At 29.9% G+C, this 26,202-nt stretch overlaps 6 protein-coding genes across 6 annotated transcripts; 1 reads left to right on the plus strand and 5 right to left on the minus strand.

Moving 5' to 3' along the window:
- Positions 1–872: 872 nt before the first annotated feature.
- On the minus strand, positions 873–1,842 carry LOC111684507 (antigen 5 like allergen Cul n 1-like). The gene is made up of 3 exons (XM_023446691.2): positions 1,697–1,842; positions 1,229–1,623; positions 873–1,170 (listed from the first exon to the last, which is right to left on the minus strand). The coding sequence occupies exons 1-3, from the start codon at positions 1,808–1,810 to the stop codon at positions 921–923; spliced, it is 759 nt and encodes a 252-aa protein (XP_023302459.2). The 5' UTR covers positions 1,811–1,842; the 3' UTR covers positions 873–920.
- A 3,743-nt stretch (positions 1,843–5,585) lies between these two features.
- On the minus strand, positions 5,586–6,865 carry LOC111684505 (antigen 5 like allergen Cul n 1-like). The gene is made up of 3 exons (XM_023446690.2): positions 6,405–6,865; positions 5,935–6,329; positions 5,586–5,871 (listed from the first exon to the last, which is right to left on the minus strand). The coding sequence occupies exons 1-3, from the start codon at positions 6,516–6,518 to the stop codon at positions 5,622–5,624; spliced, it is 759 nt and encodes a 252-aa protein (XP_023302458.2). The 5' UTR covers positions 6,519–6,865; the 3' UTR covers positions 5,586–5,621.
- Positions 6,866–6,988: 123 nt separating this feature from the next.
- Positions 6,989–9,363, minus strand: LOC111684504 (antigen 5 like allergen Cul n 1-like). The gene is made up of 3 exons (XM_023446689.2): positions 9,181–9,363; positions 7,378–7,772; positions 6,989–7,311 (listed from the first exon to the last, which is right to left on the minus strand). Exons 1-3 carry the CDS (start codon positions 9,301–9,303, stop codon positions 7,056–7,058), a joined length of 774 nt encoding a protein of 257 aa, XP_023302457.2. The 5' UTR covers positions 9,304–9,363; the 3' UTR covers positions 6,989–7,055.
- A 7,814-nt stretch (positions 9,364–17,177) lies between these two features.
- Positions 17,178–18,139, minus strand: LOC111684526 (antigen 5 like allergen Cul n 1-like). Its single transcript, XM_023446717.2, has 3 exons — positions 18,004–18,139; positions 17,548–17,939; positions 17,178–17,481 (listed from the first exon to the last, which is right to left on the minus strand). Exons 1-3 carry the CDS (start codon positions 18,124–18,126, stop codon positions 17,226–17,228), a joined length of 771 nt encoding a protein of 256 aa, XP_023302485.2. The 5' UTR covers positions 18,127–18,139; the 3' UTR covers positions 17,178–17,225.
- Positions 18,140–19,118: 979 nt separating this feature from the next.
- LOC111684523 (antigen 5 like allergen Cul n 1-like) lies at positions 19,119–20,152 on the minus strand. Its single transcript, XM_023446709.2, has 3 exons — positions 19,989–20,152; positions 19,537–19,931; positions 19,119–19,475 (listed from the first exon to the last, which is right to left on the minus strand). The coding sequence occupies exons 1-3, from the start codon at positions 20,109–20,111 to the stop codon at positions 19,223–19,225; spliced, it is 771 nt and encodes a 256-aa protein (XP_023302477.2). The 5' UTR covers positions 20,112–20,152; the 3' UTR covers positions 19,119–19,222.
- Positions 20,153–22,250: 2,098 nt separating this feature from the next.
- LOC111684519 (antigen 5 like allergen Cul n 1-like) lies at positions 22,251–23,201 on the plus strand. Its single transcript, XM_023446705.2, has 3 exons — positions 22,251–22,409; positions 22,479–22,873; positions 22,933–23,201. The coding sequence occupies exons 1-3, from the start codon at positions 22,287–22,289 to the stop codon at positions 23,183–23,185; spliced, it is 771 nt and encodes a 256-aa protein (XP_023302473.2). The 5' UTR covers positions 22,251–22,286; the 3' UTR covers positions 23,186–23,201.
- Positions 23,202–26,202: the final 3,001 nt, after the last annotated feature.

The following is a 26,202-nucleotide window of genomic DNA, read 5'->3' on the forward strand; positions in this document are numbered from 1 at the left end:
ATAATTTGAAGCCTGAAAAAAAATTAAACTAAACCCCAGAACTGTCCGTGGGGCACATGCGCCAAATATATGTAATGCTTGTGAAATAGAACAAAATTTGGTTAAAATATAGACAAAATCAGTAATAATTTGTTTTAATTTTTTTTGTTAAGTTTTGTGAAACAAACAATAAATATCAGATTTATTATACTTTGTTTAATGAATTAAGGTATAAAACAGCAAAATAAGTTTTTATTTTTGTAATTTTTTCTTTTATTTTACTACTGACAAATCTGCCCCATCCCCTTGGCGTATTTACCCCATGGATGGGGCGGTATCGCCGTTTTTGGTCAGTGCGGAAAAGTTAAAAAATCTGTACATGAGGATGACTTAAGAAAAATTGAAAGGAATAAAACTAAAGCCAACATATCTAAGTATCCAAACTAAGAAAATTAAGAATATGTATTGTGGTTATAATTTGAGGCCGCCTCAAAAAAAAAAGGCTATGGTCCCCCTTCTACCATAAGTCTACAAATTGTCCATCTGTATTTTCTCTCAATGTGTTGTGGTTACATTGCATATTGATTTAGACGGACCCACAACGTTTATGATAGTTCATAATACTTAAGGGTTCGTGTAAAGATGACTTTAGTTATGTTATCAGTACTAATGTTTATTTATTTTTGTTTCCTTTCAGATCGCCTGTAAGGTGAAGTTCCAGTATAAAACAGGTAAATAAGTTATTTACTCTTTAATTAATATATAATTTTTCTAAGTCAAAGGGGTTTTATGAAATTGCTTTCGTATAATAGCACCGATATGTTTAAAACCATTATTGATAGCATTTTCATTAGAAGCATGAAATATCAAATTCATACAAAGAAAAACACAAGTTTTTAAATTGTAGTTGATTTTATTGCTAAAATATCGCAGAATATCATTTAAAACCATTTGTTGACAGCATATTCTTCAGAGGTAGAACACAAGTTGGGATATTGGGGATTGGTACCAGTTGTGCAAGAGGTACCAGCCTGTTGGCAACTAGCATAGATGGGGAAGTTGATCATGTTGGTGGTGGCATAGTTGCAAGCAACCAAGTAATTCTTAAAACCACCCTCAGTATACGTAGAAGCAGCACAACCCACACGAATGTTACGATCAGCCATCATAACAGTGAAATGGCCAATAGCACTAAACAGAAAAAAGAAATTATGTGAAAAAGAAAGTAAAATTATCTTTAAAAACTTACGGTCCTGAATAGCCATTAGGATAAGAGTTAATATAAGCCTGTTGACTGTCCTTAACTTCAGAGTACCACATTTCAACAGATTCCCTCAATTTTTCAGCATGATCAACATCACCAAAGAAACCCATCCAAGCAAGATTTTGTCCAGAATATTTGAAGGCTGCAGTGTTGCGACATCTATCATGATTCATTTGACATTGTTTAACATTAAGAGCTGCAATGGCAGCCAATTCATCGTCCCATTCCATGGTAGCCATACGACAGGCAGGACTGTGTCTGGCATCACCACCGCCGGCAATGAAGTTACGTTTCTCATTGTGGGCATCAACTAAAACTTGTTTCAAGTTATTGTCAATATTAACCATTTCAGCATCGGCTGGGCAGGAGGGAGCAAATTGCTAAAATAAAAAAAGAATTTTAAAAATTGATCAAATAAATTCAATTGATTTTAAGATGTTTTGAAATACTAACTCCACTATGATCACAAGCAATATGTCTAGCACCATTATTGCAAATAGAGTTGGAACAGTAATCAGTGGCAGATACTGCTGCAACCATGCTTAATAGGGCTATAAAACGATTCATTTTGAGAATATTTAGTATGTGTTTTCTTATATTGAGTTAAAAAACCAACTGTTAAATTATTGTCTAATTATTGTTTCTTATATACCATTTTTTTTGGAAGGATTGTCTAGTTTGTTATTTAAACAAGTGTTTTGATTTTATTTTAAAATTATGACGTTTTTAGTTTTTGTCATTTTGTTTTTTTTTTTTTTAAATTTAATTTTAGATTTTTAGATTTAATGCAAATATTTTGCATTAACGCATTTCTTTAAACAAATATTTTTTAATGATGACAAACATATTTTTAATTATATTCCAAATAAAAATGCTTAAATTATATTAATTGAATGCTTTAAAAAAATTCCACTATTTTCAATCAATGTGAAAATAAGTTTTTTAATAATTGTTCCAATTTACAATCTTTACCCAGTAAAAAAATTCCAAAGAAACGATAAAGAAGTATAATTTACTCCATGGAAGTACTGAAAAACAACTGAAGAAGTTATGATTTTAACACAGGCTTGTCATAGGAGGAATGTTCTTTTTATTTGATTCCAAATTCACTTCATCTGAAGTAATACTCAGGAAGTAATTTTTATGATCTTTATTGGAAGTTATTAGGAAGTGAAATTGTAGTATTATATAAAACAACTAATTTGACTTAATTATTATTTAAATTATTAGTACTTCGTCTTATTCTTGCTGGGAGGATTTTAATGCTGTAGAGTTGTGTGTCATAAAGATTTTTCAAATAAAATTCTTTGGAATTAAAAATAACAAAAAAATACGACATACTACGATACAACCGTACACACCGATTGTGAATTCCACAAATAGATAATTGAAAATTTTATTTGTGCAGTTTTTATTGATATTTTTTTTAAAAAAGAAAATTTATCTAAAATTTTCTTTATAAACAAATTTGTCTGACAATAAATTTAATGTATTTTCTGTATAAAAATGTTTATCAAATGTTTTCTGTTAAAAGAATTTTCTATAAAAAGAAAATTTGTTGAGTATTTTCTATGAGAACATTTAGAGAAAAATTTCTATAAGAATAGTTTATATTTTTTAATATTTCAATAACAAATATATCGATTTAAAAAATAGGTTTTTTATTCAAAGTTCCAAACAATAAAATTAACATTATGAGAAATATCACCTTGAGAGTTGGTAGTAGCAGATCAACCTAATCGCTTATAACAATTTATTTCCATAAGTAAAAACTTAGAATGTTTAATGCAATTAATAGTGGTGCCCGATCCGCGTTGCTGGCCCTTGATTCTACATAGATCTATTTACCACTCAAAGTTTTTGAAACCACTTTTCATTGAATGTATTTTTTTACTCAAACTTACACTTTGGAGACCAACATCACATAATAAATCTAGGTAATCATTCGTGAGTGAAGCGATTTAAATAACTTAACTGCTATTTGAACTTTAACTTAAGATAATTTGTAATCAACTAGCTAAATTTCACTATTTCAACAATATTTTATAGAATTTTTATGAAATTATTTTTTGTAAGCTAATTATTAAAACATGTGTTTTTTCCAAAAACATACATACAAAAAGCAATAATTATTTGTTTTTAATTAAAAAAAAGTTTTGCAAACTTCAAATTTGTAAAACATATTGATCAGAGACCCTTAAAAGTTTACATTTAAGATATTTTATGTCAAATGACTTACATTTTAAAACCGATCTCTTCCGAACATACATATGTCATTATTGGCAAATATGTCTTTCTTCTAAATTGATATTTTAATCGGTGTTGTGATAGAATGCAATAATTATCGTTAATATAGCCCCCTCCACACGAGCACGTGATAAGGAGTGAGATCGAAAAATTCTTAACACACGTTTTTCATTACATTTTTCAACCAAAGTATTATTTGATTTTTTTTTTTTGATCATGTTACATTTGAAAATCATGTCAGTTATTATGTGTAATGTCAATTATATTAATTTTTTTGTTAATCTGCTTAAAATGAGTGACCAGAAAAAAGTGCGTACTGAAATTATTAAATATTTTCAACTAAACCCAACTTGGTCTTACAAAAAGTTGGCCAAGCATACAAAGGTCTGCCGTCAAACTGTTTCCAATGTTATTAAACAGTACCGGGAGAACTTGTCAGTTGATAGAAAACCTGGTTCAGCTAGAAGGAATGGTCCACATGATGTTTCTAAAGCCAAAAAAATAGAACGCATTTTCAAAAGAGTTCCCAACACATCCGGTAGGAAAGCAGCTCGGTTAGCTCAGTGCTCGGACTATTTGGTACGAAAAGTTAAAGCTAATGCAGGTTTAAAAACATACAAGGCTCAAAAAGTTCCTGACAGGAACGCTGCTAAAAATTTAGAGGCCAAAAACAGAGCACGGAAATTGAAGTCAAGTTTTATAAAAAAATATTCTTGCTGCATAATGGATGACGAAACGTATGTTCCTGCAGATTTTTCGCAACTTCCAGGTCAAAAGTTTTATGTTGCTGATGCTCGAGGGAATGTTGAAGAAATGTTTAGGACCCAAAAGCAGACAAAATTTCCCAGAAAGTTCTTGGTATGGCAAGCAATATGCAGTTGCGGCAAAAGAAGCCAATCATTTGTTACAACGGGCTCTATAAATACCGAAATTTACATTAAGGAATGTTTACAAAAAAGGCTGCTTCCATTCATAAGACTTCATAATGTGTCTACTTATTTTTGGCCTGACTTGACATCCTGTCACTATGGTAAACAAGCCCTTGAGTGGTACAAGAACAATAATGTGGTATTTGTACCAAGAGAGGCAAATCCTCCAAACTGCCCGGAGCTAAGGCCAGAATTTTTCGATCTCACTCCTTATGATCTGTAAAAATTTTGCGTATAAGAGAACGAATGGGATCTTCTAAACGCAATATGTTAACACAAAGGAGAAAAAGAAAACAGCTGTTTTCATTATACTTTGTTATTATTTTATAGCAATCATATAAACACAAAAAATTAACCATACGGCTTTAGTCATACGGATGTAAAGTGTATATTTTGGTTTCTCTATTTACTTATTACCTATTGTTCACAGCATGTCTAACATATAAACTTCATTGTAATGAAATTTAAACAGTCATAAATATATTGATTAGACAGCAAAGTTCTTAGATTGTTTTACAAGATCAAGTATTTTGAAGATCTCTTCTCTCGGTGATCTCCATTAAGCATAAATCGAATAAGAGATAAATCACCACCTTTTGTGAATTGCAGAGAACAACGAATTTTTGCTCCGGATAGAAAAAGGATCATATAACGGATGAGGTACTGGAAACCCCTAATATCTAACTACTGCTGTTAAAAAATCTTAAAACCATAGTTGTTGATTCCTGAGATATGAGCAGATAAAATGCCGATATATATCCGGCAGTAAAGTAAACGTTATAGATAATACAAGAACGGGAATAGCTATACCTATCACCATTCAACATATTACACAGTCCTATACGGGGGCTAGGATCAAATTTGGACTTATATAAAAATTAGTTTTATAGAGATACTGGAAGATTAAACATAATTTTGAACATAAAGTACTATTCGGGAGGTACGGTTTTGTATGGGGCTAGGCGAAATAATGGACCGATTTTTACCATTTTCAATAGGTTCATGGGTCAGAAGAATTGTATGTGAGATGTTATTAAATTATTATGCAAATTGCTAACTTTAACGTGCGCGCATTATCTGCATGGATACTCAGAAGTGAATCTGAGCCGATAGGTAAATAATCTGCTATAGTAGTGTAGGGTATAAAAACATAGGCAAGAACTCATTTTTCAAAATTTTTTATTTAGAAATAAGCACTTCATTTAAAACCATTTATTGACAGCATATTCTTCAGAGGTGGAACACAAGTTGGGATATTGGGGATTGGTGCCAGTTGTGCAAGAGGTACCAGCCTGTTGGCAACTAGCATAGATGGGGAAGTTAATCATGTTGGTGGTGGCATAGTTGCAAGCAACCAAGTAATTCTTAAAACCACCCTCGGTATACGTAGAAGCAGCACAACCCACACGAATATTACGATCAGCCATCATGACAGTGAAGTGACCAATAGCACTAAATATGAAAACAAATAATATTAAAATATGAACAAGAATAAAGTTATATTCTTAAACTTACGGTCCCGAATAACCACTAGGATAGGAGTCAATATAAGCCTGTTGACTGTCCTTAACCTCAGAGTACCACATATCAACAGATTCCTTCAATTTTTCAGCATGATCGACAGCACCGAAGAAACCCATCCAAGCAAGATTTTGTCCAGAATATTTGAAGGCAGCAGTATTGCGACATCTGTCATGATTCATTTGACATTGTTTAACATTAAGAGCTGCAATGGCAGCCAATTCATCATCCCATTCCATGGTGGCCATACGACAGGCAGGACTGTGTCTAGAATCACCACCGCCAGCAATGTAATTACGTTTTTCATTGTGGGCATCAACTAAAACTTGTTTCAAGTTATCATCAATGCTTACCATTTCAGCATCAGCAGGGCAGGTGGGAGAAAATTGCTAAAATTATGAAAGTGAAATTTTAAAATGGATCAAATAAATTCAATTGATTTTAAAAAGTTTCATAATACTTACTCCACTGTGTCCACAAGCAATATGTTTAGCACCATTATTGCAGATAGATTTGGAGCAGTAATCGGTGGCAGATACTGCTGCAACCATGCATACGAGAGCTACAAAACGATTCATATTGGTAGAATTTTTTGATGAGTTTTAGAGTTCAATACCCAACTGTTGAAGTTTTCACTTATGTTGAGCCTTTTATATAGCAAATTTAATTAGCAATTTGTTTTTGTCAATAAAATTTTATACATGTTTTTCATCAATATTGATACAGCTGTTTTGATATGTTGTGATAGTGTTATTCATATAAAAGAATTTTTTAAAATATTTTTATTTTAAATATTTTGGCAAACTAAATTCAAAATATATTTAAACCAAATAAACATTTTTCTATATTTAGTTTTGCGTCGATATCAATGTTTTTTGTAGTTAAATATTATGTAGAACTTTTCAGACTCTACTAAATGGTTCAGTAGGTCTAATAAGATGAATTTCTATTTAAGATCAGATCTTTTTAATAAAGTCAAGATCTTTAATTTTATTCATGACAATCTTATAATTTGTTGAACGATCCCCAAATTAAATACATATACAAGTTTTACCTTTTCAATTGATTTGCTTTAATGTTTTGTGTTAAATTTTAATTCTACTTAAAAAAATCCATTAAAACCATTTGTTAACCTTATAAACTTCCGAAGGAGAACACAAATTGGGATAATCCTCATTAACACCGGTGGTACAAGAAGAAGCTGCCTTATCGCAACTGGTATAAATGGGGAAATTAATCATATTAGTTGTGGCATAGTTACAGGCCACCAAATAAGCCTTATAAGGTTGATCAGTTACAGAGTAAGTGGAAGCAGCACAACCCACACGAATATTACGATCAGCTACCATAACTGTAAAATGACCAATAGTTCTGAAAATAAGAAAACGTACGTTAAAACTTTAATCCTTCAATATGTATTTTTTGCCATCTACTTACGGTCCTTTATAGTTATTGGGATACGAATTTATATATTCCATTTTACTGTCAGCAACTTCACCATACCACATATTAACTGCCTGTTTTAACATGGAAGCATCATCTGCTTGACCAAAGAAACCCATCCAAGCTAAATTTTGTCCAGAATAATGGAAGGCATCAGTGTTGCGACATTTATCGTGAGCCATAGCACATTGTTGAACATTTAAAGCAGCAATATCAGCCAATTCATCATCCCATTCCATGGTGGCCATACGACAGGCAGGTCTTAGTTTGGTTTCACCACCACCAGCAATGAAATTACGTTTCTCATTGTGGGTTGAAACAATAACATTCTTCAAATTCTCATCAATATCGACTAAGGCAGCATCAGCGGGACATGTATTAGCAAATTTCTAAAAAAAAAAAATTTGTTGTTGTGAATTTTTTATATAAATGTACTTAGAAAAGATTTTCCAAAAAGGAACGTTTGCAAAATGAGATCTCTTATGGAAATGTTCTAAAAAATTAGAAATTTTTTTTCGAAAGTTGTGTATATAACAAGGCCCTAGGTGTATTTCTTCGTATTTGATGTTAGTATACATCCTCCTATCGAACATTTTCTATATTAAAAGAACATTTATTTATTCGAAAATTATGAATAATAATAAAATAAAAATTATTAAATTATTATTAGAATGGAAAGACAAATCCTTTTTTACATCACAAAAAGTGTATTGAAATTTTTATATTAAAAGACAATTTGTTCGACATTTTTCTATTAAAAGAACAATTTATTGGCAATTTTGTGCTAAAGAAAAATTTATCAACATTTTTCTATTAAACGAAAATTTTATCGACATTCTTCCATTTAAATAAATTACCGACTTTATTCTACTATAAAAAATTCGATAATTCTCTATTATAACAGAATTTATTGAAATTTTTCATTAAAGAAAAATTTATTGACATTTTTCCATTTAAGAAAAATTTATTGACATTTTTCCATTTAAGAAAAATTTGTTTGACATTTTTCTATTAAAAGAAAAATTTATTTTTTTTATGAAATTATCTGTAAAAAGGAAATTTTATCGAAATTTTTTTATAAAAAAGTTATCAAATATTTTTTATGAAAAAAAAATTACATCAAAAATTTCTCGGCATTTTTTGTATTAAAAGAAAAATTTATTGACATTTTTCTATAAAAAACTTTATCGACATTCTTCTATTAAAATAAAATTTTCGACACTTTTCTACTCAAAAAAAAAATTTTTTTCGAAAAATTTTTTTTTAAAACAAAATTTATTAAAATTTTTCCATTAACAGAAAAATTTATCGACATTTTTTTCATTAAAAGAAAAATTTATAGATATTATTCTATAAAAAGAAAATTTTACCCATATTTTTCTATTAAAAAAAAATTATTTTTTTATTAAAATTATCTATAAAAAGGGAAATTTATAGATTTTTTATATAAAAAGGGAAATTTATCGATTTTTTTATATAAAAAGGGAAATTTATGGAATTTTTTATAAAAAATACATCAAAATCGTGTTCATACAAAAATTAGTTAGTTAGTAAGGTAGTTAACTAGTTAGTTTATTAGTTAGGTAGTTGGTAAGTCAGTTAATTAGTTAATTAGTTAGTTAGTTAGTTAGTTAGTTAGTTAGTTAGTTAGTTAGCTAGTTCGTTAGTTAGTTTATTAGTTAGGTAGTTTGTAAGTTAATTAGTCAGTCAGTCAGTTAGTTAGTTAATAGCTTTTTCCTAAAATGTCCTCAATAAACAGGGAATCGACAAAATTCAGGATCTGATAAATTTACTTACACCACTATTACCACAAGCTATATGACTGACTCCAGCACTGCAAAGTGAATCCGAGCAATAATCCGTACCCGAGGCAAAAGCAATTGCCGCTATTAAACTCATTAAGACTGAAAACTGATTCATTGTTTTATTGTAACTGCTAACAGAACTTTAAGTTTAAACTATTTCCGATTAACTGATAATTTTTCAAATATTTCAGCAATATTTTATAGGAGTTTTAGAAAAGGCGTTTAAAGCTAATTACATACTGAAACATATGTCTTTATAATCTTAACAAATATGTCTGTCAAATTGAAAGTGCAACAATTACAGCAGACATTTTGCATTGTGTAATATTTGTATATGAAAATATTGGTTTTACTTTCGATTGTTAATTATAAAATGAAAGAAAAAAAGTTATTTATTAGACAATGTACACATATCTCAATATACCTACGTGAATATGTCTGTATAATGGAAATGTACTTATAGTATTTCTGAAAACGTTAGCTGTGAAATTCTACTTCGAAATTTTACTTAAATAAATATATTCTGGGAAAAGACACTTTTTATGGTAAAAATCTAGATAAAATCACTGAACCTAACAGTGTAATAATTAGTCAATAATACGGAAAATAAAATCTTTATTTTAAAAATAAACCGAAAATTGAATTTTACTCATGAAATTACTTTCAGTTACACAGTGTTACAAGTTTTCATTAATTTTAAATAAAAACCATTTTATTGAATCGACAATGAACTTCACCCAATATCGTCTGGTTCGTAACTATTCCTTCGTAACAATAGCTATTGTTCGATATGAACGTGCATTAAAATAATAATTTCAAATACATAAACTTAAAATCAATAAAATACATTGTGTTTCGCTCAAAACTATGGATGGGGATGAAAGGCTGGATGATTGGAAAACTTTATTATTCTCTTTGAGCCAAAACAAAATATATGAATATATTTTGTAACTCAGAATGTTTTTAAGTGTTTTATTTAAGAATGAGAAGCCCTATTGATGCCGAAAAATGAAAATATCAATTATCCAAAATAAAAAGTTTTTTTTGGGTAGAAAAAGACACAATTTAAATAATTCAGTTATAGATTACACCAAAATGTGTTGCAATTTTTATAAAAATCTAAAAAAAATAGATTTTTTACGAAATTTTATATAAAATTAAAAATGTTTTAAAAATTTGAAAAAGCAAATATAAATTTTCTGAAAATCTTCTTTAAAAATGGAATTTTTTTTTTAAATTTATATTTTTCTAGAATTTTTTTATAAGTAATTGCATTTTTCTAGAAGAAGTTTAAAATTTTGTAAAATTTTATATAAAAAAATTCTTTAAGAAATACAATTTTTCTAAATTTCTTTGAAAGATATAGATTTTCAAAAATTCTGTAGAAGAAAATTTAATTTCCGAAAATTCTTTATAATATGAGAAATTTTTGAAAATTTTGAAAGAACTTTTTATTTCGCTAGTTTTTAAAGATTTTTAAATTTTTTCTTCTACTTTATGGTTTCTCGACCATATTTTAAATTCTTATATAAAAAGCATTATTTTGAATAATTTTGCACTATTTGCAAAATTATTCAAAATAATGCTTTTTTCACAAATTTACATCAGATACAACTTATTTTTATTATAACATTTTTTTACAACCTTCAGATAGGGAGTTTTTAATAGAAATATAATTTTTTTAGTTGATTTAGGTGAAGTTATATTGTTAAACACGGTAACAACGGCCCTGACTGGCCTGGGTATAAACCAACCAATAACAGCTTTCATCAAGAGATTACTGACTCAACGAATCATTATCTCTGAAATGGGAGCAGCAAATGTCACAAAAGTGGCAAATCGCGGACAATTTCTATCACAATTCTATTGAACCTAGCGTTGAACCCACTTCTTATGAATCTCAGATCTATAGGGATTAAGGTAATTATCTATATAGACTATGTGTCTGGCAATAGTATATATCGGCAAATAGGATTATATCGCAAAGGAAGAGATTGCACTCAAGAGACACTCGTGTAGCAACACACCTCAACCCCTTGGTGTAAATCCATCGAAAAGAACCTCTTCACTAAGAAGTACACAGATACCCACCTCACACCACGACACGACGAAGTTATCGGATAGTGCTAAATATCTGGGAGTATATCCTATATATATATATAAAAACTAATCTATTTGATCTCAATTAGAGTATCAAAAGCGGCTGCGGCCTTATACTCGTGTAAGAGAGCAATTGGCAAATCATGGGGCATAAACCCCAAAGAACACCAAATGGCTCTTTGACATGGTAGTCAAGCCCATACTATTGTACGGTGCACTTGTATGGTGGAAGTCTGTACAAAAGGACTCACACCGCAAACGTTTTGAGGGAATCCTTCGTACATCAGCTCTATTGATAACGGGGGCCCTCCGCACCACCCCATCAAAGGCTCTCTTTGTCATGATGGGATTGTAACCTATTGATCTAATGGCCCAAGAGGTTGCCCTCAACGCGGCTATTAGACTCAATACAATTGGTATGTGGCATATGATTCAGTCAGGTCACTCCACCATTCTCGATTGTCTAGGAGAGATTCCTGACAATATCGACTATTGCATCGCCAAACCGTCTTTTGATAGAAGCTTTTCGGTGAATATCCGACACGATCCAAATGTGATGGAAACAATCCTCCATGACGTATCGTATAAGGTTTTCACTGATGGCTCAAAATCAAACCATGGTGTAGGCGGTGGCTTTTACATAGCACATTCGGGAACGGAAGTATCATTCAAGCTTCCTGACCAATGTAGCGTCCTTCAGGCTGAACTATCAGCCATTAAACGGGCTGCAAACTGGCTCAGGTATTATCGAATATACGGTGCAAATATTCGAATTTATACCGACAGCCAGGCAGCCCTTAAGGTTCTAAGTGGTGTCTACACGACGTCAAACTTAGTCCTAGAATGCCGGGCATCCCTTAACGAGATGGCGAAACATTCCACAATAGGACTGTATTGGATTCCAGGACATCAGCAAATTCCTGGTAATACCATCGCGGACTCTCTTGCCAAGCTAGGCTCCTCGCTTGCAAGAGAGCATACCGACCCTTTTGTCGGTATACCGCTTTCAACCTGCAAACGCTCGATACGTGAAAAACTTTATGACAACTTTACATATGCTGCAATTCATAGCATTCAGTATCGATATATGTCATAAGAAATAGGAATTTGCGGGGAGATTATGAATAAATGGACAATTGTTGTTTGGCATAAACACATTGTTTTCTAAAGATGAAAACATTTGTGCAAATAAATGTTAAAAAGTTAATATTTTTCACAGACATAAAATATTTATTTAACAAACTACGTAATATACTTATAATATTTACCATTATTTAACTACTGTAGTATCTTTACTACAGTTTTCAGTGATCGGTCTAATTAAAAATCAAAGTTAATTTGAAGAAAAAGACACAGATTTTAATTAATATTTGTATCTAAGATGACATAATAAGAAGATAAATAACATTTTTTAAATGTTTAAATAAACGGCAATTTTTATTATTTTTTTTTAATAATATTTGCTATGTATTAATTTGTATTTAAAAATATGTTTATTTTTTGATAAAATAAAATTATATCATGTGCGAGAGAAAAAAAAATAAATATGTTGATGAAAATATGTCAAATTTATAAACACTTTTTTAGGTTTATAGGAGGATGTATACTACATCAAATCCGAAGAAATACACCTAGTCCGCACGGACATATTGTGCGCTCCTTATCATGAAAAATTATTTTATTAAATGAATTATTTTTCAGTGTTCAGAAACTCAGTTTCCTGAACGTAATTCATAAGAATTTTCCAATCAGGAATATTTCCGGAATAACATCACTTCCAAGATACATGGATCTAACTTCAACGAATACCTGGCAGTGGCAAAGAAAGTGCTCGAGAGTTTCACTGTCCTCTCCACATGCTCTACATACGTCTGAGTCCGCACTTCCAATTTTGCATAAATGTGCTCGTAATCCTGTGTGTCCTCTCAGATTACGTACTATCATACTAACTTCAGACTTGCTCAGTTTGAGGATATTTTTCGTCTTACTCTCATCAGGGTCACCCCATATTATTTTCGTGGTTCTACCCACTGTTCAGCTTTTGTTGCGTCGAATGGTTTTGCGTTTGTCAGGTTAACTGCCTCGAGATCTCTTCCCTTTAAAGCTATTACATTCGCTCTTTCGTTACCGACTACTTCCGAGTGGGCTGATACCCATATGATGTGAACCTTACCTCTAGGAGAGTATTCTGTTAAAGCTTTCTTACAATCCAATAGGTCTTAGATTTAGTTCTATCTCCTGATATCGCTCTAATTGCCTTCTGGCCATCTGAGGACGCCATATTTTATATAACCCAATTTACGCATTCTTTTATTGCTCGTACTTCTGCCTGGAAGCTGGGGCTATGATTAGGTAAACTGTGGTATATTTCTGCTTATGGAATTTCAATATATAACCCCAGACCCAATTTATCCCCCAATTAAGAGCTATCCGTGTAACAACGTCTGGGATCAGCATTTCAAAGTTTCCGACATATAATGTGTCCAGTATACATTGATGACCTGTCCTATAACCGATTTTGGTCAGTTCGCCTAAAGTTCGTCTGTCAGAGCCGCCTCATATCTTAAATATGTTGCAATGGGTGGAATATCTAGCAACGTTTCCAGAGCCTTGGTTGAAGCAGTACACATGACACCACTTATACCCATGCAACATGTACGCTGTAGTAGTTTAATATTGCAGTTTTTATCTAAAGCAGTACACCAGATTATTGAAGCATAAGAGAGAATTGGTATAATTACACTTTTATAAAGCCAATTTGTCATAGTAGGACTAAACACTTTTACATTTTTATGTTTTTTTTATAAAATTTCCATAAATTTTCTTTTTATAGAAAATTTTTCAGAAATTATATTTTTATAGAAAATTGTTCAGAAATTATATTTTTATAAAAAATTTTTCAGAAATTTTCTTATAAAATATTTACAGAGTTTTTTTTTGATAGAAAAATTTGCATATATTTTCATTTTAAAGAAAAATTTACAGAATTTTTTTTTTTTTTTGTAAAATGTGCAGGAGTTTTCTTTTTAGAAAAATGTACAGATATTTTCTTTTTTATAACATTTTTCAGAAATTTTCCTTTTATAGAAAAAATTGCAGAATTTTATTCTATAAAAATCTGTTAGTAGAAAATTTTCCATACTTTTCCTTTTTAATGAACATTTTTCATATATTTCTTTGTTATAGAACTTTTCCATTAATTTTTTTTTGTAATAAATAAAGAAAATTTTAATAATTTTGTTTTTTTATAAAAGTTCCATGAATTTATTCCATAAACTTTCTTTCCATAAAAATGTTTCTATTGAAAAGATTTTAGAAATTTATTTAAAAAAATATTTTTCATTAAAATTTCTTTTTTAAAGAAAATTGTTCATAAATTATATTCTCTAAAGATAATTTCTAATATAAAAGTTTCCATAATTTTCATTAAAAAAAAATTTTTCATAAATTATCTTCTCTAAAGATAATTTCTAATAGATATATTTTATAAATTTTTTTAAAGAAAATGTTCAATAAATTGTCTTCTTTAAAGATAATTTATAAAAGAAAATTTTAAATAAATTGTTTTAATCGAAATTTTTTGATAAATTTTTCTTTAAATAGAAAAATTTCGATAAATTTATATTCTTATAGAAACTCTATTTAGTTCTCTTTTTTGACAAAATTTTCGATAAAATTTTATTTTAATTGAAATAATTTTTGATTTATTTCTCTTTTTATAGAAAATTTTCGATAAATTTATTTAATTATTGAAGAATTTCCTATTTTATACAAAATATTCGATACATTTTTTATATAAATATTTCTTTAAAAAAATTTTATATTTTATAAAAATTTTTGCGATAAATTTCTCTTTTTAATGAAAATTTTGGAAAATTTTATCTTTTTACATAAATTTTTCGACATTGAACATTTTTAGAAATTTTCTTTTCGTTAAAAATTATTTTGTAATAAACCTCTTCAAGATTTAATTGATTTCATTTAACATATTGATAGACAGTCAGACAGACATACATACATACATACATACATACATACATACATACATACATACATACATACATACATACATACATACATACATACATACATACATACATACATTTATTTATTTTTATTATAAGTATGTTGTTTATTTTTTATATAAATTTTTCGATATTGAACATTTTTGAGAAATTTTCTTTTTGTAAAAGATATTTTAAGGTTAATGTCTGGATTCTGTAGCTAGCTGGAGAGTTTATTTAATTTATTTCAATTAACATATACATTCAGACGGACATAAATAAATATGTAATTTAATGGACTTCGCTACTTATATGGTTCTTAAATCCAGAACCTGGATCCAAATAGTTACTTATAATGGTAACATTAGACGCACAGGAGTCATAAATGGCTTAAATAATACAAATATTATTTAAGTCATTACTTTTACAGGCAATATGAGTAAAATCTTTGACAGAATTACAAGTTCATTTTAAACAATGATCAGTAGCAGCTGCGCTATCTATAATTGTCGCAAAACAAAAAGTGAAAAGGTTTTTTAAATTAAAAATTCAATTTCTATTGTTTTTGTTGATCTATAACTAAAGTTATAAAAAATTATGGAATTTTTAAAGTTTAAGGTAAATACATATGTTTTTTAATGTTTTGTTAAATTACAACATTTAAATATTTACACAAGAAAATCGAAAAAATATTGAATCTATGACTTGACAAATTTTAAGGTTAAGACCCTATAATTGAAATTTGTATCTAAGCTCATTTTTATTATCATTGAAGATAATGAATTTTCGAAAATTATTAATTATTAACATTTTACTTTAAAATCAGAAATTTTCTTTAAAAGAAAATTTATTGAACATTTTTACCAAAAAAAAAATTTTCAAAAATTTACTTTATAGAAAATGTTAAACGATTAAAAGGAAATTTTTAAAATATTCGATAAATATTCTATAATAAATATTATATATTCTATATAAAAGAAAATAGAAATTTAATTTTTACATTAAGGAAAATTTATTAAATGTTTCTATACAAGAAAATTTATCGAAAATTTTCAAAAAAAAGGAAAATTTATTATTTTCTAAATAACAAAAATTATTTAAAATTTTTTATGAAATATAAAATTTACCCATCACCTACGTAAGAAGGATATTGAAGGCGAGAGCTTTACGCAAACACCTGCTTTGAAGACCTATTTCACTGGGTGAGTAGAAAATAACATTTCACCACTGCCCCTTTGTGTATCTTACACTTTGCTCAAATACTCGAGCTATCTAATCTCTAAGTACATCAAATAAGCCGAAACTATGTTCTTACTCACAGGGACACAATGTTGTAGTTCTTGTATGAAAAGAGTTTACTCTGAACATACCTGTACAAGGAAGGAAATCACTTGTATATTATACCTTTCATCCATTATCATTGAACAAAGCACACTTCTCATTTAGCCGACACACTCATTTTAAGTAACCTCTACATTCATTCCGTATCATATACATATACGACCCATTTCCAACGCTTAGTTCCACAGTCACTCTCTGTGAGGTATCTGTTATCTTCGGCAACAGCACTGAACTTATCCCGAAATATAGACTTTACCTTAAATTAGTCCATTAACCGACTCTTACTCTTCCCGCGTTTCGTTTTGTATATTTAGATGTCTGTTGGTTTATTGCCTTGTGTGTATTATTTCGTTAAGCGTTGTTGTTGTTTCTTTTGTTTTACTTTTGCTATAATAATATAGTAGGGAAAATGAAATAAATTTAAATTTTATAAAACTAAGAATGTTTCAAATACACTATGGTGAAGGGTATATAAGATTCGGCACAGGAAGGAAAATTTATGAATAATTTTCTATAAAAAGATAATTTTCTAAAAAATTTTTAAAATTTTTTATAAAATAAAAAATATTAGACAATCCAAATAATGAGATCCCTAATAATATTTGTTTACATCATATGTTTCCGAAGTGGAACACAAATTTCCATAAGATGGATTAGTACCAGACTGACACTCAGCAGCAGGCTTATCGCAGCTTTTATAGATAGGGAATTCAGCCATATTAGTGGCAGCATAATTACAAGCAAACAAATAATCTTTATAATCTTTGCCAGCATCAGTATAAGTGGAAGCAGCACAACCCACTCGTATATTACGATCAGACGCCATTGCAGTGAAATGACCTACCATTCTGAAACAATTAATTTGTTAAATTAAATAGACTTAATTTGTAGTAAAATACAAAAAGTTAACATACGGTCCCGCATAATCCTTCGGAAATTTATCAATAATATTCTGGTTAGCATTCTTTTTTTCATTAAACCACAAATCAATAGATTGTTGTATGCTATCAGTGTCATTGGCAGTTTCAAAAAAGCCTATATCGGCAAGATTTTGTCCTGAATGCTTGAAATTATCGGTATTGTGACATTTATCGTGTTCCATTTCACATTGTAAGACGTTAAGTTTAGCCAGAGACGCTAATTCATCATCCCATTCCATTGTGGCCATGCGACAAGCCGGCTTAAGACCACCGCCACCAGCAGCAATAGTATTACGTCTCTCATTATGAGCCTGGACAATCATGGTTTTTAATGGTTTAGTTATTTCTCTAAGTTCGGCATCCTTGGGACAGCGGGGGGAAAATTTCTAATATGAAAATAATTAATATTTATTTTTGTTATATCCCATATATTTGCGATTATTAACTTACACCTTCATTATTGCAGGCAACATGGGTGACACCCTCTCTACAAATGTCTTTGCTGCAATAATTTGTAGCTATCACAGCAATTATTAAAGATGCAAAGTAAACTAATGTTATAAATCCTTTCATTTTATTTTTAAATTTTATTAAATTTTGACGGTGATAGTTTTTGAATTTATCTTTCTAGAATAGATTATATTTTATACTAAAATTGTTGTAAAAGAGTTTGTGACTTTTAAGGAATAAATTGCAATTTACGTGCAATGACCGATGCTAATTGATTACGGCTTAAAGTATTTTGTTAAATAATATTTAGAGGGCTTTCCAATAAATGATTTAGTTCAAATACCCATAATGAATATACATTTTTTATATATAGAACAGAACTAAAACAGAACTAGAACAGAACTAGAACAGAACTAGAACGGAACTAGAACAGAACTAGAACAGAACTAGAACAGAACTAGAACAGAACTAGAACAGAACTAGAACAGAACTAGAACAGAACTAGAACAGAACTAGAACAGAACTAGAACAGAACTAGAACAGAACTAGAACAGAACTAGAACAGAACTAGAACAGAACTAGAACAGAACTAGAACAGAACTAGAACAGAACTTAAACAGAAATAGAACAGAACTAGAGCAGAACTACAACAGAGAAACAAAACAGAATTTTCAATAATCACCGTCTAGTCGCCAATAAGTACTGTTATCAATAATAATTTAAATTTATGATTGAAATTCTTATCACAACAATCGTGTGATAAGTACAGTACAATTGCAAGGCGAATTGAAATTTTGTATGACATCATTGTTTACTATCTGCTACTACAAATTTCAATCAATAAGAAATGCTGAAATTTACCTCCGTATTTAAACTTTAATGAGAATCATATATTATCAATAAAAATATTGTTTTAATTTTAAAATAACTTGATTTGTATAAATGTTATTTAATAAGTAGTTAATTGTTTTAAAGCATACGAAACATTTTTTCTTGAAACTATCTTTTTCGATTTTTGAAAGCCTATTTGTTAATTAATGAGTGATACATCTTTAAAGAAACGCAATTCAAAACTAATCGAAGTTTTAATAATGATTAACAATTTCAAATTAATTTTTCTTTAATACGTAATTATAAATTTATTAAAAATGTTTTAAAGTAAACAAATATTAATTTTAGATAAAAATAACAATGTTAGTTAATAGAAAAACTAACTAAACTAAGGAAATTGATTGACCTTATATGATTCCGAGGTGGAACACAGATTTTCATAAGATGGATTAGTGCCCGTCTTACAGTCAACAGCAGGTTTATCACAGCTTTTATAAATGGCATATTTATTCATACTAATAGTGGCATAATTGCAAGCAAACAAATAGGCTTTATTTTTGCCAGAAACAGTGTAAGTAGCAGCAGCACAACCCACACGTGTATTACGATCCGCAACCATACCAGTAAAATGAGTAATTGTTCTGAAATATCAAAAATAAAGACGTACAAATAAATGGAAATATTTATTACAATGCTACTTACGGTCCCTTATAACCGTCAGGAAATTTATCAATAACAGCTTGTTTGACATCGCGATTCTCCTGAAACCATAATCTAATAGATTTTTTAATCATAAAATCATCATTAGGACTTCGTGTAAAACCCAATGAGGCAAGATTTTGTCCGGCGTATTTAAACTTATCGGTATTGTGACATTTATCGTGTTTCATTTTACATTGCAAAACATTGAGTTCAGCCAAAGAAGCCAATTCATCATCCCATTCCATAGTGGCCATGCGACAAGCGGGCTTAAGATGTTTAATATCACCACCAGCAACCATGTTACGTTTCTCATTGTGCTCCTCAACAATCAATTTCTTCAGCGCTTCAGTCATTTCACGTTTTGCAGCATCTTTGGGACAAGTTGAATAGAATTTCTGTAAGAAAAACAGTTTATAATTTTCAAATTATTTGTTTAAAATCATATTGCTTACTCCATCGTTGTCACAGGCAATATGTTTGTCACCATTATAACAGATTTTATCGCTACAATAATCGGTAGCTATAACTGAGGCAACCAAAGTTACAAAACAAAAAACTACTAATAATTTATTCATTTTATTAGTTATTTTTCTTGAGAATTGTAGTTGTTTTTGAGTTTTCAAAACTCAACTGATGCTGTCTGAATGAAATTTTTGAGTTTTTATACTAAAATTCTAAATAATTTACAGTTATTTGTTTTAGATAAAAACATGTGTTTTATAGAAAATTTACTTGGAAAACTAATTTTTGAACTCTAAAATTTATGTGTGTGTGTCGTAAATTTAAGGTTATATTTGGAATAAGGGTCTTTTATAGTGGCTTCGGAAATTATGTTTATTTTTATGTTAACATTCGTAAGAAGGTTATATGATTATTGTCATTGAGTTTGTTATTCCTACGATATAATTTTCCGATTTTGGATTCTAAGGCATTTTGTATGTCTGTTGAAACCTATTAATTTTATACCTCAGATATCTTTGGAATCCATAAGTTAAATAAGTTTTTATACCCTTCACCTTCGTGAGAAGGGTATATATAAGTTTGTCATTCCGTCTATAATATAATTTTTCGACCCTATAAAGTATATATATTCTGGATCCTTATAAATAGCGGAGTCGATTGTCTGTCTGTTGAAATCAGTTTTTAGAGGTCCCCAGATATCGGCGAGATCCGAATCTTCAATAATTCATTTAGACATGCTTTCGAGAAGATCGCTATTTAAAATCAGCAAAATCGGTCTATAAATAACGGAGATTTGAGCAAAAATCCGATACAACCTCTGAAAATTTCATCAAGCCAAATTTTTTTCATGCTTTGTTAAAAAAGCAACAACAACAATGTGAGTTGGATAAAGATGTACATGTGCGTGTGTAGATGTATTTGGTTTTATTCAGCTGTGTATTTTTTTGTATGTTTGGATGCTGTTGGCGGCATTGAGTTTTGTATTTTGTTTTTGTGAATTCTGTTCGTATATTTGGATGTAGGTTGGTTTTATTCCGTTGTTTATTCTGTTTTTCTGTGTTTTTCGTTATGTATGTTTAGATGTCTGTTGGTTTAGATGCCTTGTGTATTTTGTTTTCTATTTCGTTTAGCGTTGTTGTTGTTCATTTTGTTTTGCTTTTAGTGTAATATTAATGTAGTCGGGAAAAAATTTATAAAACTAATGTGTTTAAAATACACTTTGGTGAAGAGTATATAAGATTCGAATATAGCACTCTTACTTGTTTTATTTAAAATATAAATAATAAAATTTCGGGCGAGGCCGACCATATAATACCCTACACCGTTTGCAAAAATATAATGTCATTTAGTTGCCATAATAAAGCATTTAAGTTGTTGAATAAAATTGTGAACATTTAAGTGAAATTTTGATGGGGGTAGTAAAAAACTTGGTTTTTGCAGCTTTTTGTCGAGATATGAGTATATTAAACATAATTATGAACATAAAAGCCCTATTCGGCGGGTTTAGTTGTATGGGGGCTAGGTGAAATAATGTATCGATGTAAACCAGGCTTCGTCTAGGGTACCATGAAAGATCATGTACCAAATTTCATTATCTCCAAAATTGCGAACTGTAGTTTGATTACAATGTTTAAAGGCCCTATTCAGGGGTTAAGTTGTATGCGGGCTAGGTGAAATAATGCACCGATGTTAACCATTTTCAATAGGCTTCGTCCCTGGGACAATAGAAGTTCATATACCAAATTTCATTGAATTACCTTCAAAATTGCGACCTGCAGTTTGATTGCAATGTTTACATGGACAGACAGACAGGCAGACGGGCAGACTGACGGACATAGGTATATTTTAAGGTGGGTATATGATCAATATTATTGTGCGTTACAAAGTGGTGTAAGGTGTAGGGTATAAGAACCGATGAAAACCACAATGATTTTATACAAAAAATATTACTTTTTACAAAACTGAAAATTTTCAATATTTTTATTCTATAGATATCTAGGGTCTTCAGGATCTTAGTTTCAAAATAATATAACAAAAAAATAAAATAATATCTAAAGGTTAATAAACACCCAAAAAAAAAAATTAAACAAAACTCTGAAAAAACTATTTTAAAAATTTTGTTCTTAAAGGTTAAGGTTATCGAAAAAAACACGTGTATTTATTTAAAAACATTTATTACTAAAAACCCTCCAAATTTTAGTATAAAAACTTTGAAATTTTAACAAAACAGCATCAGTTAAATTTGGAAAATTTTTAATCAACCAGTTCTCAGAAAAGTAACTAAAAACATGAATAAAATCTTAGTAATTTTTTGTTTTGCTACTTTAGTCGTCTCTGTGATAGCGACGGATTATTGTAGCGATAAAATTTGTTATAATGGTGACAAACATATTGCCTGTGATAATGATGGAGTAAGCAACTGAGTTTTATAAGCAAGTTAACTTAAGTTAACAAAAAAAAAAAAATAACATTTTTTATAGAAATTCTATTCCACCTGTCCCGATGATGCTGAAAAGCGTGAAATGACTGATTCGCTGAAAAAGTTAATAGTCGAAGCTCACAATGAAAAACGTAACATTGTTGCTGGTGGTGATGTTAAACATCTTAAGCCTGCTTGCCGCATGGCCACCATAGAATGGGATGATGAATTGGCTGCTTTGGCTGAACTCAATGTTTTGCAATGTAAAATGAAACATGATAAATGTCACAACACCGATAAGTTCAAATATTCCGGACAAAATCTGGCCTCCTTGGGCTTTACACAAAGTCCTAATGATAATTTTATGATTGAAAAATCAATTAGATTATGGTATGAAGAGAAAAAAGATGTCAAACAATCCATTATTGATAAATTTCCTAAGGGATATAAGGGACCGTGAGTACTGTTGGAATTTATAATTCGATATCTTTGTATATGTTCAATTAAAATTTCAGAACAATTACTCATTTTACTGGCATGATAGCGGATCGTAATACACGTGTGGGTTGTGCTGCCGCCACTTACACTGTTTCTGGGAAAAATAAAGCTTATTTGTTTGCTTGCAATTATGCCACTATTAGTATGGCTGAATATGCTATCTACAAAAGCTGTGATAAGTCTGCTGTTGATTGTAAGTCTGGCACTAATCCTTCCTACAAAAATTTGTGCTCCTCTTCGGAATCGTATAAGGTTAACAAATTTCCTTAAATATGTTCTTCTTACCTGTTGCTAACTTTTTGTTATATAAATTAATAATTTTTGTTGAAATTTATACATTTTTTGTTGAACTTTTAAAATTTTTTAAATAAATTACTTTCTAAGAAATAGCTGTTTTTTATTTCATGTAATAGACTAGACTATAGTCTAGTCTTTAGTTTAGTCTTTAGTCTAGTCTGTAGTCCTGTCTATAGTCTGCTTTTTAATCTAGTCAATAGGATAGACTAAAATGTGGATTAGAATATTAGTCTTTGCGGACCCCCAGGAATATAGTTATGGACCATTAGGGGTCCGTAGACTTGTAACTGGAAACCATATATTAATAATCGTCCAATAAGAATGATTTCTATCTAAATTATTATAAAATAAAATGTATTAAAAGGTACCTTTTAGATACTGATCACTGAGTGTATTGGAAATACCCAGGAAAAACTTAAATTAAAAAGTAATGAGTTAAAATTCTAATAAATCCTCTTTTCACTACTACTTCATTAGTATTTTAAGTCATTACCTGGAAAACCAAAAAATGCAAATGCATGGAAAATATGCATATTTAAAAGTTTCAGATTAATTTAAGAATTCTGGCATAGATTTGTTACAACATATTTCTGCATATTTTAACAATAAGATAATTTAGCATGATTTGACTTTTGTAGCATATTTATGGCATATTTTTTAATTTTTTGAGAATATTTTACTCTTTTAGTGCATATTTTGATGTTTTTCACTCTAGTTTTTCACATTTGTATATATAAAAATATATATTTTTTTCAAAATTTAATCTTATTTTTTTTTTAAATTAAAAAAAATATAATTTTTTTTTTAATTTCTTAGAAATTTTTAATTTTTGTTTGTAAAACTTGAACAAAAATGCTGTAATTGAAAAAACCCGATTACTTTGGATTTCATTCCTTTTTAATCGTTTAAAAACATGATATCTATTAAAATGTTAGTTTATAAGCTTATATCAAACTATAAATTTTTAAAATCTTTTGGCATGAAATATGACTTTAAATATTAAATATTTCATTACATTTTTAGTCTTTTTGAAGTTTTTAATGTTAAAAAAGTAAGAACGCTGTACCGAATCTTATATACCCTTCACCATGATGTGTTAAAACAGACAGTACGAATTTTATTGCAAAAAATAAAAAATACCAATTGTAAAATGGTAAGGTATCAAAAAATTCCCCTTTAACGTGTTCTCACTTAATTCAGACTTTACATATATAATTTCATGTTTCTAGGTTTAATATTATAGAAAATTCAAAAAGTACCTTTTGTAGAACGAAAAAGTACCAAAAAGTCCCTTTTTGTAGGTTCTTACCTAGTCAAGGCCCCACGTGCTAAATTTCATGTTTCTAAGTTCAATATAATAGAAAATTCTCGGCTAAACCCTGCTGTACATACTTGATTTAATGTTTCTAGGTTCAATATTAAAGAATATTCAAAAAGTACCCCTTGAAAAACGAAAAAGTACTAAAAAATTCCCTTTTATGGGTTCTCACCTAATTCCGACTCTACAAACATAATTTCATATTTCTAGGTTCAAAATAATAGAAAATTCAAAAAGTACCTATTAAAAAACGAAAAAGTACCAAAAAGTTCCCTCTTATGGCTTTTTACTTAAGCCAGGCTCCTCATAATTAATTTGTTTTTGTTTTTTGCAATTTCTGTCTGAGCATGAAAAAAATTTCAATTTTTGATGAAATTTTCAGAGGTTGTCTCGGATTTTTGCTCAGATTTCCGGTATTTATGGACCGATTTTGTTGATTTTAAATAGCGAGCATGTCTAACAGAATTATTAAAGAATTCGAATCTCGCCGATATCTGGGGTCCTCTAAAAACTTATTTCAACAAACACACAGAAGTCGTTTATCCCCCCGGAGGCATGTTACCTTGGCGAGACCTCCGCCTTGGTGTTATTGCAATCCCGGGGTATAAAGAGGTGGCCAATACCTCCAGTCTGGCCTAAACTGGCTTAGTCCTTGCATAGATTGCCAGAGGTTAGACCAGAGCATCGCATAATCTGGTACTACGAGTGGCCAGTCGCCCGCATGACTATGTCCTGGCTGGTCAATTGGTTGACGTTTTTACGAGATCCACGTAGTGGCTGTGGTTTAAACCCAAATTCGCGGGGAGAGTAAGTGGCGGTTAAAAGACTGATGTAAGGTAAGGTCAATATTTCGGGATAAGTTCGGTGCTGTTGCCGAAACAACAGATTTACCACAGTGTGTCCCTGTGAGTAAGAACAATGTCTTCGGCTTATTTGATGGATTCGTACTTCGGTCCACCGGTTAAGTCTCTAGGTGCTGTTGCCGAATCAACAGAGGCCATCCAATGGTCAGAGATTAGATAGCTCGAGTACTTCAGTAATTGTGCATGGACCGGTCAAAGCCAATGTACAAAAAATTGCCACCTGAGTACTCCATTGAAGAATAAAGGGGGTCCATTGAAGAAACGACTATAGACTAGACTATAGACTAGACTATAGACTAGACTATAGACTAGACTATAGACTAGACTATAGACTAGACTATAGACTAGACTATAGACTAGACTATAGACTAGACTATAGACTAGACTATAGACTAGACTATAGACTAGACTATAGACTAGACTATAGACTAGACTATAGACTAGACTATAAACTAAACTATAGACTAAACTATAGGCTTAACTATAGACTAAACTATAGACTAAACTATAGACTAAACTATAGACTAGACTATAGACTGTTCTATAGACTGTAGACCATAGCCTGGACAATATACTGATGATTATTGGAGCAAGTACTACGCTAATTTACAAATAGGGAGTTAAAGAAATATATTTAGGTTACAAAGAAGTTTTTGAGTACGTTGTGTTGTTTTTAATAGAAAATGGAACCTGTGAGAATATGAACTGGTTTGTAAGTTAAATGATCTACACTCACTGCACCACTGCTTACCGATTTTATTGCGCGTTTATTAGCGATTTTATTACGCATCAAATAATTGTTTTAAGAC

This window comes from Lucilia cuprina, chromosome 3 (genome assembly GCF_022045245.1).
Source record: "Lucilia cuprina isolate Lc7/37 chromosome 3, ASM2204524v1, whole genome shotgun sequence".
Classification (NCBI taxonomy): domain Eukaryota; kingdom Metazoa; phylum Arthropoda; class Insecta; order Diptera; family Calliphoridae; genus Lucilia; species Lucilia cuprina.

What these genes read in the sequence shown, in the direction of transcription:
- LOC111684507 (XM_023446691.2), bottom strand. Translation starts at nt 1,810, where the DNA reads ATGAATCGTTTTATAGCCCTATTAAGCATGGTTGCAGCAGTATCTGCC. An exon ending in TTGCTTGTGATCATAGTGGA is followed by an intron (nt 1,624 to 1,696) that starts GTTAGTATTTCA and finishes TTTTTATTTTAG; the next exon opens with CAATTTGCTCCCTCCTGCCC. An exon ending in CCTAATGGCTATTCAGGACC is followed by an intron (nt 1,171 to 1,228) that starts GTAAGTTTTTAA and finishes TTTTCTGTTTAG; the next exon opens with TGCTATTGGCCATTTCACTG.
- LOC111684505 (XM_023446690.2), bottom strand. Translation starts at nt 6,518, where the DNA reads ATGAATCGTTTTGTAGCTCTCGTATGCATGGTTGCAGCAGTATCTGCC. An exon ending in TTGCTTGTGGACACAGTGGA is followed by an intron (nt 6,330 to 6,404) that starts GTAAGTATTATG and finishes TCATAATTTTAG; the next exon opens with CAATTTTCTCCCACCTGCCC. An exon ending in CCTAGTGGTTATTCGGGACC is followed by an intron (nt 5,872 to 5,934) that starts GTAAGTTTAAGA and finishes TTTCATATTTAG; the next exon opens with TGCTATTGGTCACTTCACTG.
- LOC111684504 (XM_023446689.2), bottom strand. Translation starts at nt 9,303, where the DNA reads ATGAATCAGTTTTCAGTCTTAATGAGTTTAATAGCGGCAATTGCTTTT. An exon ending in TAGCTTGTGGTAATAGTGGT is followed by an intron (nt 7,773 to 9,180) that starts GTAAGTAAATTT and finishes TTTTTTTTTTAG; the next exon opens with AAATTTGCTAATACATGTCC. An exon ending in CCCAATAACTATAAAGGACC is followed by an intron (nt 7,312 to 7,377) that starts GTAAGTAGATGG and finishes TCTTATTTTCAG; the next exon opens with AACTATTGGTCATTTTACAG.
- LOC111684526 (XM_023446717.2), bottom strand. Translation starts at nt 18,126, where the DNA reads ATGAAAGGATTTATAACATTAGTTTACTTTGCATCTTTAATAATTGCT. An exon ending in TTGCCTGCAATAATGAAGGT is followed by an intron (nt 17,940 to 18,003) that starts GTAAGTTAATAA and finishes TTTTCATATTAG; the next exon opens with AAATTTTCCCCCCGCTGTCC. An exon ending in CCGAAGGATTATGCGGGACC is followed by an intron (nt 17,482 to 17,547) that starts GTATGTTAACTT and finishes TAATTGTTTCAG; the next exon opens with AATGGTAGGTCATTTCACTG.
- LOC111684523 (XM_023446709.2), bottom strand. Translation starts at nt 20,111, where the DNA reads ATGAATAAATTATTAGTAGTTTTTTGTTTTGTAACTTTGGTTGCCTCA. An exon ending in TTGCCTGTGACAACGATGGA is followed by an intron (nt 19,932 to 19,988) that starts GTAAGCAATATG and finishes TTTTTCTTACAG; the next exon opens with AAATTCTATTCAACTTGTCC. An exon ending in CCTGACGGTTATAAGGGACC is followed by an intron (nt 19,476 to 19,536) that starts GTAAGTAGCATT and finishes TTGATATTTCAG; the next exon opens with AACAATTACTCATTTTACTG.
- LOC111684519 (XM_023446705.2), top strand. Translation starts at nt 22,287, where the DNA reads ATGAATAAAATCTTAGTAATTTTTTGTTTTGCTACTTTAGTCGTCTCT. An exon ending in TTGCCTGTGATAATGATGGA is followed by an intron (nt 22,410 to 22,478) that starts GTAAGCAACTGA and finishes CATTTTTTATAG; the next exon opens with AAATTCTATTCCACCTGTCC. An exon ending in CCTAAGGGATATAAGGGACC is followed by an intron (nt 22,874 to 22,932) that starts GTGAGTACTGTT and finishes TTAAAATTTCAG; the next exon opens with AACAATTACTCATTTTACTG.